The 11,632-nt window shown below is 38.5% G+C and overlaps 1 protein-coding gene across 1 annotated transcript; it reads left to right on the plus strand.

Moving 5' to 3' along the window:
* Positions 1 to 29: 29 nt before the first annotated feature.
* Positions 30 to 11,243, plus strand: LOC126682208 (E3 ubiquitin-protein ligase UPL3). The gene is made up of 18 exons (XM_050377805.2): positions 30 to 1,249; positions 1,361 to 1,471; positions 1,595 to 1,711; positions 1,802 to 1,972; positions 2,045 to 2,206; positions 2,992 to 3,240; positions 3,318 to 3,439; positions 3,528 to 4,944; positions 5,909 to 6,004; positions 6,985 to 8,571; positions 8,668 to 8,892; positions 8,990 to 9,094; positions 9,287 to 9,367; positions 9,458 to 9,526; positions 9,621 to 9,749; positions 10,435 to 10,536; positions 10,627 to 10,848; positions 11,036 to 11,243. The coding sequence occupies exons 1-17, from the start codon at positions 368 to 370 to the stop codon at positions 10,690 to 10,692; spliced, it is 5,691 nt and encodes a 1,896-aa protein (XP_050233762.1). The 5' UTR covers positions 30 to 367; the 3' UTR covers positions 10,693 to 10,848; positions 11,036 to 11,243.
* Positions 11,244 to 11,632: the final 389 nt, after the last annotated feature.

Below are 11,632 nucleotides of genomic sequence, written 5' to 3' on the forward strand. Positions count from 1 at the left end.
GAATTTAACTCTCCCCCTCTCTCTCCTCACTATCATCACCAACAACACATATAAAAAGTCCACACTCACTCTCTTCATTTCCTTTTTATATTCTTCTTCTTCTCTCTACCTCCTCGTTAGGGTTTCTCCAAAATAAAAATCCCTAATTTTTGCTCTTAATTCTTAAATTCTATCGCTTTTTCCAAAATTAATCGAACTCTCTACCTGTTGATTGTTATATCTTTAATTCTCCGTCCTTTGATTTCGATTACGAGTTTGAATTTTAATTTCGAGGGTTTGATGTATCGGAGAATTGTTAATTTCCGATCTGGTGCCGCGTGATCGCGGACAGACGGATTGAAAACAATCGGGGCAGTTTAGATATTGTATGGAAACTCGGAGCCGGAAGCGGGCGGAGGCCTCCTCGAAAACCACTTCCTCCGGTCCCACCACTCGCTCTCAGAAACGCTCCCGTCTTTCTTCCTCATCCAACGCCGCCGCAACTACTGCTTTCTCTTCCGGTACACGCACTCGAGCTAACTGCTCCGCCGCCGCACCTCAAATGGACCCCACCACACCGATTGAGTCATCGTCGTCTCGCTCCCGTCGGAACAAAAATGTTACTGAGTCATCTTCGTCTGATAAAGGCAAGGAAAAAGAACACGAGGTTAGGATTCGAGATAATAGCAGTAATAGGGAAAATAGTAATAATAATAATAATAGCAGCTTAGCGTTAAATATGGATTCTGGGAATAATAATAATAGTAATAATAACAACGCTCATGATGAGGATGATAATGATAGCGAAGGGGGTGGGATGAGTGCTTTCCCCCACAATTTATCTTCAGCTAACATTGCTCTTCAAGGCTTATTGCGTAAGCTTGGCGCCGGACTTGATGATCTATTGCCGTCTGGAATGCCGTCTGCTTCGTCTTCGCAGCTGTCCGGGAAGTTCAAAAAGATTTTATCGGGTTTGCGTGCTGATGCCGGGGAAGGGAAGCAGGTTGAGGCTTTGACTCAGCTGTGTGAGATTCTTTCGTTTGGCACTGAGGAGTCCTTGAGTACTTTCTCGGTTGATTCGTTTGTTCCTGTGCTTGTTGGGTTCTTGAATTATGAGGACAATCCTGATATTATGTTGTTAGCTGCTCGGGCTATTACCCACTTGTGTGAAGTTTTGCCTTCATCTTGTGCTGCTGTTGTCCATTATGGTGCTGTTAAATGTTTTGCTGCTAGGTTGCTTACTATTGAATATATGGACTTAGCTGAACAGGTTCGTTTACTTTCTGCTTTTCATACATAGTTGTTTTAATGTTGATATAATAGCAGTCAGTAAGTAGTTATTTATTGGGTTATTGAAATTTGTGGTTTCATTGTATACCAGTCCCTGCAAGCTCTTAAAAAGATATCCCAGGAGCATCCTACTGCGTGTTTGCGAGCTGGTTCTCTTATGGCTGTACTTTCTTATCTTGATTTTTTCTCCACTGGTGTACAGGTAGTTGTTTAGTGATTCATTTTCTGATTTTGAGCTGATTGGTAGTTTATGCTGATTGACATAAACATTGTGAGGATTTTGTTTTCTTATCAAGTTCCCTTTTATTTCATATCATGGTTTTAGCGGGTGGCATTATCCACTGCTGCAAACATGTGCAAGAAACTCCCTTCAGATGCAGCTGATTTTGTAATGGAAGCAGTTCCTCTGTTGACCAATCTTCTTCAGTATCATGATGCAAAGGTAAGAGTTGCACTTCACAGTTTCGTCCCTCTAGAGCCAACAAGATATCTGCCATACATCCATTTATTGTGATTCTATAATGATTTGTAGGTGTTGGAGCATGCTTCTGTTTGTTTGACCCGAATTGCTGAAGCTTTTGCTTCATCACCAGAACAATTGGATGAGCTATGTAATCATGGATTGGTTACACAGGCTGCCTCTCTAATTTCTACCAGTAATTCTGGAGGTGGGCAGGCATCTCTAAGCTCACCTACATATACGGTAAGAAATTGTAATCTTTTGATATGAATGCTAATGTATTGCAACGCCTTTCGTCTGACTTTAACAATGTAGGGCTTAATCCGACTGCTGGCCACATTTGCAAGTGGATCCCCCCTTGGAGCCAAAACTCTACTTCTGCTTGGAATCAGTGGCATTCTCAAAGATATACTATCAGGTTCTGGTGTTTCTGTCAATTCATCTGTTCCTCCAGCTTTAAGTAGACCGGCAGACCAGGTGCGTGCTGTTTCTTATACTAGGATTTAGCTGAAAGTTATGATTATTGCATGATATCAGTTTAAATATGGGGCGGAATATTTTCTAGAGTTGCCTGGTTCTCTATTATTTGTTAAGATTTGCCCATAAGATTTACCCATAGGATTTGCCCATAAGATTTACCCATAGGATTTGCCCAGGTGCGTGCTGTTTATTTGTTTTCCACACTTACAATCTTTAGCCAACACTGATTTAAAAGATGATTGGTTAGAATGTTGCTTTATTTGGAGATCGTGGGGGATTCAAATTTTATTCTACTTGAAACCTGAGAAACTGAAGTATGACAAGATGACTAAATTGTATTTTATAGAAGTTAACAGACTGTTAATTTATTTATGAATTAAGCATTCACTTTTGATTATGTACAATGCCTGTGTTTTCTGATCCACACTGATTTTATGGAAGTTCAAAGATTGTTAATTTATTCTTGAAGTCAGGGATTTAATTGGCAATCTTGAATTATGTGCAATGCCGTTTTTTTTAATCAACCCTGATTTTCTTTCACATAGTGTAGGAGTTGTTTATGGAGAAATGGAAATTTCATCTTTCGTTTCCTCTCTCTTCCAATTGCCCTAGGCCCTTTTCAAACATGATGACTCATGGGATTTTAATGTTTCGAATATTGTCTTCCATGAAATTGTCCACCATGATTTGCAATACTGTTTGTGTTGTCAGAAATCATTATGTTGGAAATTTAGCAGATTTAGTCAATTTTTCTTTTATTCTGCCTTTTTATCCACTGCTAGATTTTTGAGATTGTCAACCTTGCAAATGAGCTTCTCCCTCCACTCCCACAAGGAACAATATCTCTCCCTGCCAGCTCCAGTGTTTTTGTGAAAGGGCCTGTGGTGAAGAAGTCACCTTCAAGCAGTTCTGCCAAACAAGACGAGGTAAATGGAAATCTTGTTGAGGTTTCAGCTAGGGAAAAATTGTTAAGAGATCAGCCAGAGCTGTTGCAGCAATTCGGAATGGATCTTCTTCCTGTTCTATTACAGGTTAGTTTTTGGTGTGCTAATTGGTACTTCGTCATTGTTTTTTCTGTTGGATATTAAACAGTTTGCTTGACAAGCAGATATATGGCTCAAGTGTCAACAGTCCTGTTCGCCACAAATGTCTTTCAGTTATTGGAAAGTTGATGCATTTCAGTAGTGCAGAGATGATTCAGTCTTTATTGAGCGTCACAAACATATCCAGGTATGTAATTTGCATGCATGGTTGCTTGTCATGTCCATATTATACGAGTATGATTTATTTAATGTATTTATTTTTGTTTCTTCTATAGTTTCTTAGCTGGTGTACTAGCATGGAAAGATCCCCATGTTTTGATTCCTGCCCTCCAAATTGCTGAAATTCTTATGGAAAAGCTTCCTGGAATGTTCTCCAAGATGTTTGTTAGAGAGGGTGTGGTTCATGCCATTGATCAACTTGTCTTGGCAGGAAATCCAAGTAGCACTCCTGCCCAAGCATCTGCTGAGAAGGATATTGATAATGTATGTGGAATATCATCTCGCACGAGGCGTTCTAAACGTCGCAGTGGTAGTTCAAATACTGAAGGAAATTCATTCCAAGAATCCAAAAATCCTGTTTCCACCATGGTTGGGTCACCTCCAACTTCAATTGAAATCCCAACTGTGAATTCCAGCATTCGGACGGCCGTCAGTACATGTGCCAAGTCTTTCAAAGACAAGTATTTTCCTTCAGACCCTGGGGCATCTGAAGTTGGGGTTACTGATGATCTCTTACATCTAAAAAATCTTTGCTTGAAGCTTAATGTTAGTGTCGATGACCAAAAGACTAAAGCAAAAGGAAAATCTAAAGCTTCTGAGTCTCACGGTGTTGACGGTTCTTCTAATAAAGAAGATTATTTGATTGGTATAATATCTGAGATGCTGGCAGAATTAAGGAAAGGGGATGGTGTATCCACTTTTGAGTTCATTGGAAGTGGTGTGGTAGCAGCCTTGCTGAACTATTTTTCTTGTGGCTACTTCTCAAAGGAGAGAATTTCAGAAGCTAATCTGTCCAAGCTTCGTCAACATGCACTTAGAAGGTTTAAGTTATTTGTTGATCTTTCTCTTCCTTCTATTGTCAATGGGGAGAGTGAAGCACCCTTGACTGTCTTAGTTCAGAAGCTTCAAAACGCCCTGTCGTCCTTAGAACGTTTTCCTGTAGTTCTTAGTCATTCATCTAGGTCTTCCACTGGAGGGGCACGTCTCTCATCTGGATTAAGTGCACTATCTCAGCCTTTTAAGCTACGGCTCTGTCGAGCCCAGGGTGAAAAATCTCTCCGCGATTATTCTTCCAATGTAGTTCTTATTGATCCATTGGCTAGTTTAGCAGCTGTTGAGGAGTTCCTTTGGCCCAGAGTTCAGCGAAGTGAATCTGGTCAAAAGCCATCAGCATCTGTGGGAAATTCTGAATCAGGGACTACTACTGGAGCTGGTGCATCATCTCCATCCCCTTTAACTCCAACCACTCGTCGTCACTCTTCAAGATCCAGATCATCTGTTAATGTCGATGCAGCTAAAAAGGAGTCATTGCTGGAGAAAAATGCAAGTTCATCTAAGGGTAAGGGAAAAGCTGTTCTCAAGCCTGCTCTGGAGGAGGCAAAAGGACCTCAAACTAGAAATGTGTCTCGTAGAAGAGCAGCCCTTGATAAAGATGCACAGATGAAATCAGTGAATGGGGATACTAGCTCTGAGGTATGACTTGATACCCTTTATTATAAGATGACGTAATTTTGATAATATGCTCAAACCTTGTGTGAAGTTGCCAACTTTATGGTTTCGTATAATTTTTTTGATCTGCATGATATCTGGGTCTTTGTTTTACTGTAACATAATTTTCTTTTGAGGGGATACTGATTCAATTTGTTGTTGCTTATGAATATGGTGAGTTAAGTGCCTTCATGTCCAAGATGCCTAATACAGGGTTAGTTAAGCTTATTTAAGCTTCATAGATTTGTGCTGTTATGGGTTTGTATTTCATATAAGCTGTATAAATTAATTTCATTGTCTCTTAGACTGCAATTTATTTCTATAAAAGGAGTTCTCTTACTTTTGTGATCCCAAGTCTTTTAGGTTATTTTTGAACCTCGGAAGTCTAATGCTCCTGGCCACGGATTTAGTCCTGCTTGTGATACATAGCCACTGATATAGATGTTCAGGCCCAGGGTGCATAGTGACAGTTCACTTGGGATTTATCTCGTTTTGTTGGAAATATACTCGTAACTATTCTAGAGTGGGATGGTGTAGGTGTGTATGGTGTTGGAAGTATGATCTTTTCTTTCTGTGAGATTTCCCTTATTCTTTTAGACATTAAATTACTGGATGGTTCATTTTGATCTAAGCAAATAAAATACGTATGTGAAATACTCAGCAAGAGATGAGTTAAAATTTTAAAAAATCTACAAGCGTCAAAATTTTGTTCTTGGTAGTTTTCATTTGTGATTGTTGATTTAGTAATTCGCCCCCTTCAAATTTATTTGGGCAGAGTTGTTTTTCCTAGATTGTAGCCTAATAATAGTGATCTAAAAATGATTATTTGTGGGGGGCTATAATAGTCCCTCATAAAGGCATCACTACATTTAAGAATACCACTATCGCAGAATGCAGGTATTAAGGTGTTAATTCTTCCAATGATTTTGTTATTATTGCATTTTGGCAGGATGAGGACTTGGACATATCTCCTGTGGAGATTGATGATGCATTGGTGATGGAAGATGATGATATCTCTGATGATGAAGATGATGATCATGAAGACGTAATCCTTTCATCCCTTTATGTTTGATTTTTTTTATCGTTCTTCTGCCTTTTCTATTATTTATCTTCTTTATTAATGTGTTGTGCTCTCCCCCTGCTATTTAACTTGTATGTTATGGAATTGTCCAACCAAGATCAAGTAAGCATTCGTAGGTGTTTTCTGTTTTTCTGAAATGACATTTGGGATGAATTTTGAAGAGGACAGATGAAGAAATTGTATGTTTTGTGCATTTGAAAGATCTAAGTCGCTACCCGTGCTGTCTGCCTTTTAGTGTCTAGATTGTTGTTGAAATGTCAACTTTTGGACATTGTCGACAAGAAAACCATGTTCTCATATGTTTTGACTAGAAAACCGTGTTCTCATTTGTTTTGACTGATTTAAAATTGAAGAACATTGCTAAAAGCTGGCACCAATGTAAAAGTTTCTGTTGCTATTTGATGAAGTTCAAAGAATTTGTTGAAATTGAGAATATGGGGTAGAAATTTGGATTTTTTTGGGTTAATTGGTCACATCAGAAAATTCTCAGAAAGTTTGGCCAGGATGAGAAAATAGATTGGCTTTTAATTTTTTTAGTCACTTGCAAATATGTGATTATGAACTCGTAGATGGGAAAATGGATCAAAAGTTTTGTTTGGAAAGATACTGCAGCTGACTAGCTGTAAAACAAACATGGACTGTATGTGGGTGGGTTTTAATGAATGTCATCTTATTTGATCATTGCTCAACAGATGCAACTTTATGATGATATATATCATCAATTAACAACCCTGTAAAGAAGCACAAAGAAAAGAAGATTCTTGCATAGTAATGTTACCAATATAGTCCGTGCACTTTTTTTTTGTAACACTTGAACTTCCATCCAATTTCATATTATTTAGTTCCTCTTCATGTTAATTTTTTTGACAGCGATAGTGTAACGTATGTATTGCTAGGACTGATACCCTGACTAGTTTGATTTGTGTACTTGTTCCCCTTCCCAGGTATTGAGAGACGATTCTCTACCTGTTTGCATGCCGGACAAAGTACATGATGTTAAGCTGAGCGATGCTCCTGATGATAGCACTGGTGCACCAGCAACAAGTGAGAGCCAAAGTAATCCTGCTTCTGGTTCTAGCAGTAGAGCAGCTAATGTTAGGGGATCAGATTCTACAGATGTCAGGGGTGGTAGCTCTTATGGTTCGAGGGGTGCTATGTCATTTGCTGCAGCTGCAATGGCCGGTCTTGGAACTGCCAATGGTAGAGGTATCAGAGGAGGCAGAGACCGGCAAGGGCGACCTCTGTCTGGTAGTTGCAATGACCCTCCAAAATTAATATTTATTGCAGGAGGGAAGCAGTTAAATAGGCATTTGACAATCTACCAGGCGATTCAACGGCAGCTTGTGCTGGATGAGGAGGATGATGACAGGTATACTGGCAGTGATTTCGTATCTAGTGATGGAAGCAGACTCTGGAGTGATATATATACCATTACTTACCAGAGGGCAGATGGCCAACCTGATAGGCTTTCTGTTGGGGGCTCAAGTTCCGCCACTCTACCAAAGTCCACAAAAACTGGTTCTTCAAATTCGAATTCTGATGGCCAGTTGCATCGGATGTCACTTCTAGATAGCATCTTGCAAGGAGAGCTTCCTTGTGATTTGGAGAAATCCAATCCTACTTACAATATATTGGCACTGCTTCGTGTAATAGAGGGTTTGAACCAGCTGGCACCACGTCTAAGAGCCCAGTTATTGTCAGATAATTTTGCTGAGGGTAGAATTTCAAATCTGGATGAGCTTAGTGCTTGTGGTGGTAAGGTTTCAGCTGAAGAATTTGTTAACAGCAAGCTCACTCCTAAATTAGCTCGCCAGATTCAGGATGCTCTTGCATTATGCAGTGGTAGTCTTCCATCATGGTGTTACCAGTTGACGAAAGCATGTCCGTTCTTGTTTCCTTTTGAGACTCGTAGACAGTACTTCTATTCTACTGCTTTTGGATTGTCCCGGGCATTGTATCGTCTTCAGCAGCAGCAGGGTGCTGATGGTCATGGATCAGCAAATGAAAGAGAGGTGCGAGTCGGGAGGTTACAACGCCAGAAAGTACGTGTTTCTCGAACCCGTATTTTGGATTCTGCTGCAAAAGTAATGGACATGTATTCTAGTCAGAAGGCTGTGCTTGAAGTAGAATATTTTGGTGAAGTTGGCACGGGTTTGGGCCCTACCTTAGAGTTCTACACACTTTTGAGTCATGATCTACAGAAAGCTTCGCTTGGAATGTGGAGGTCAAATCCATCATCTGAAAATCCATCATCTGAAAATCCATCAATGGAAATTGATGAAGATGGAAAAACAAATGGAAAATTCGATAATTCTTCTGATGCTGTGGGCAATGTTGATGTTGTCCAAGCTCCACTTGGTCTATTTCCTCGCCCTTGGCCTCCAAGTACTGATGCTTCTGAGGGTAGCCAGTTAGGTAAGGTTGTTGACTATTTCCGGCTGGCTGGTCGTGTGATGGCAAAAGCTCTTCAAGATGGACGCCTTTTGGACTTGCCACTTTCCACATCATTCTATAAGCTTTTGCTTAATCAAGTATGCAATCTTCTGCTGACATAATAATTCCTCAGTTTTAATAGTATTATTCATTTTCTATTGGTCGGTATTTTTATTCCTCTAATCCTATTTCAGGAGCTTGATCTATATGATATTCTCTCTTTTGATGTGGAATTCGGGAAGGTTTTGCAAGAACTTCATACCCTTGTCTGTCGGAAACGTTTCTTAGAATCTTCAGGAACTGATAATCAGTATGCAATTTCGGATTTGCGTTTCCGCGGGACAACAATTGAAGATCTGTGCTTGGATTTCACCCTTCCTGGTTATCCTGACTACATTTTGAAGCCTGGGGATGCAACTGTACTTGACATATTAATTTTGTCTTCTATTTAAGATATTTTACTGGTTTTGTTATTTTTATTTATTTGATTTTGTTAAATTGTTACATAATATTCAGGTTGATATAAATAACTTGGAGGAGTACATATCTTTGGTGGTTGATGCAACTGTGAAGACTGGCATTACACGACAGATAGAAGCATTTAAAGCTGGATTTAATCAGGTAAAATAAGTTGTACAAGGTTTTATTGAACATATAAGGATTTTGATGTTCTTTTTATTAATTTCATTGAGTACACCATTATTTGCTTTTGTGCTGATGTCGTGTAATATATGCTTCAGCATGTTATTGCTGTTTGATTCCTTGTCATGTTCTTATTTGCTTACATTTATTTCATTTTTGTATACGAACTAGGTTTTTGACATCTCGTCATTACAAATATTTTCTCCGCTAGAATTGGACCATCTGCTTTGTGGACGTCGAGAATTATGGGAGGTAACTGGCTTTTTTTTGTCCGTTCCTCTCAATTGCTTGTATGCATCCAATACCATAGAGTTTTTTATGATGTATTTGTGAATTATGCAGCCTGACACCCTTGTTGATCACATCAAATTTGACCACGGATACACTGCAAAGAGTCCTGCAATCATTAATGTACGAATCCTCACCTTCACTACGGAAGGGATTTATTGATATAAATTTCATGAGCTTGCTTGATATGTTTTATGACCTTCTATGTTGTTTCTAGTTACTTGAGATTATGGGAGACTTCACCCCGGAGCAACAGCGTGCCTTCTGCCAATTTATTACTGGTGCACCAAGGTTACCACATGGTGGTCTAGCAGTTTTAAATCCAAAATTAACAATTGTGAGGAAGGTAAATTGCAATGATCGAGATTCAAATTTATTCATGTATTTTGGTGTTATGAGTTCATGCTTCATTTTTACTCAGAAAAGCTGTGTAAAAAGCTACTCATGTTGGATTTGACATACGTAGACTACAATGTCCGAAATTATTATTTCAGTTCCTGCTTTGTCCTTCAGACTATTGCTATTATTCTGACCCCAACTCTTATGTAATGTGGAGTAGGTCTTTGATTAATAACTTTTTGTTGGGGTAATCTTTGAGGGTGACCAAATAGGTCTCTTCTCGGGAAAGTTATGTTTTTTTTTCACTAGCACATCCTCCCTGCGATAAAAAGGATAAGGTTGTTTGTAGAAGCCAACTCTTCCCTGATCCTTGCTGAGGGTAGCCTTTTATATCAGTAGCTAATGCTCTGTTACTTAAATATCGCCTGTAAATTTGGATTGTAGGATGCTCACGGCTAACAGACATGTTTGCCCGTGTTGGCTTTATTTGGGAGGGCGGCAGTGTTTAATTAGTTTCTCTTGCTCATTTTTATTTTTGTATTGCAGCTCTGATGATTCATTTGTAAAATAATTGACGCTATATAGTTATCTTGTGGTCTCCGGCAAATTTTAGCTAGACTGTTTATTGTTTCTCATCCGGAATTTGTCTAACCCACTTGAACTTTTATTTATTTATAACTATTTGGGTGCAGGCGGCAACAAATGGAACTGCAGCCTCAGAATTGGCAGATGATGACCTACCTAGTGTCATGACCTGTGCTAATTATCTGAAACTTCCGCCATACTCGACCAAGGTATCATGTTGGGTGATTTTGAATAGCAAAAGTGATTTCTTATTTTGTTGTTGAACTGTTCTTTGCTGATAATTCTTTTATTTTAAACAGGAAATTATGCTCAAGAAACTACTATATGCAGTCAGTGAAGGACAGGGATCTTTTGATTTGTCCTGAATTTTGACTAACGGGTTGATGACTGTATATTTTATTACAAGACTTGGAAGGTTGCTCTTTTTCCTGGATTTAATTTGATATAGGAAGTAGCAGATGTTCAGCTCAATAATGCCTTCTTCTTTTTGGTGGTCCTAGAAACTAGTGGGTGTCATTAAGGTCAGTGCCTAAATTTAAACGGAATTTTCTCAGCTCGAATTTCGTTGGCGGTGCGATGCCCTTGGAGAATTTTTTTACTTTAGAGTTTGTATATAATTTTGTTTGGCATTTTGATAAAATTGAATCCATGTTTTAACTGTAAGTTATGAATCCTTAACCTTAAAATGTGGATGGAATCTTTGGCCAGGTTGGACTGCCGCATTTTCATGCTGTAAAGAGGGACATGCGGAGGGCTTGTTCAGCTGCTAATGCCTGTAAATAAATAGAAATTTAATTTTTTGTTTTTGTTTTTCCAACCCCATATTCAGTAGGATATAAATGATGTCTGCCATGAAACATGGAATGGGAAAATAAAACATTCAAATGCTAATACCTTATTATTTTCGTTTCTTTAATTTTTTTATTGTTTATTTTATCTTCTTTGCATATATGTTTACATGATAATTTGGATGTGTTCTATCTAGGGGTGCAGTCTACTGAATCGAACACCTAAGTTGAGTCTAATACTTTAATGGCTCGTTTAAATTTAAACTAATCCAGTTTATAAACTTTAGTTCTTAGTTTGGTTGGAGTTTAATTATGACGAATTTAATAAGTTTTGAGGTTAAAAGTGTAAAACCAAACTTGATTTTGTAATGTTTATACATTTTAGTAAGTGTTTATTTGAGTTTGAATGTGAAGAATTTGACGAGTTATATTGTAAGAAGTCAAACTTAATTTGTTATGTATCTGTTTAGTTTTATAAATTTAATAAGTTTGATTCGAGTTTGAATATGGAGGTTAG

This window comes from Mercurialis annua, linkage group LG5 (assembly GCF_937616625.2).
Source record: "Mercurialis annua linkage group LG5, ddMerAnnu1.2, whole genome shotgun sequence".
Classification (NCBI taxonomy): Eukaryota; Viridiplantae; Streptophyta; class Magnoliopsida; order Malpighiales; family Euphorbiaceae; genus Mercurialis; species Mercurialis annua.

Coding starts and splice junctions, on each gene's coding strand:
- LOC126682208 (XM_050377805.2), top strand. CDS start 368: ATGGAAACTCGGAGCCGGAAGCGGGCGGAGGCCTCCTCGAAAACCACT. Junction 4,945..5,908: donor ATGGGGATACTAGCTCTGAG/GTATGACTTGAT, acceptor GCATTTTGGCAG/GATGAGGACTTGGACATATC. Junction 10,537..10,626: donor TTCCGCCATACTCGACCAAG/GTATCATGTTGG, acceptor TATTTTAAACAG/GAAATTATGCTCAAGAAACT.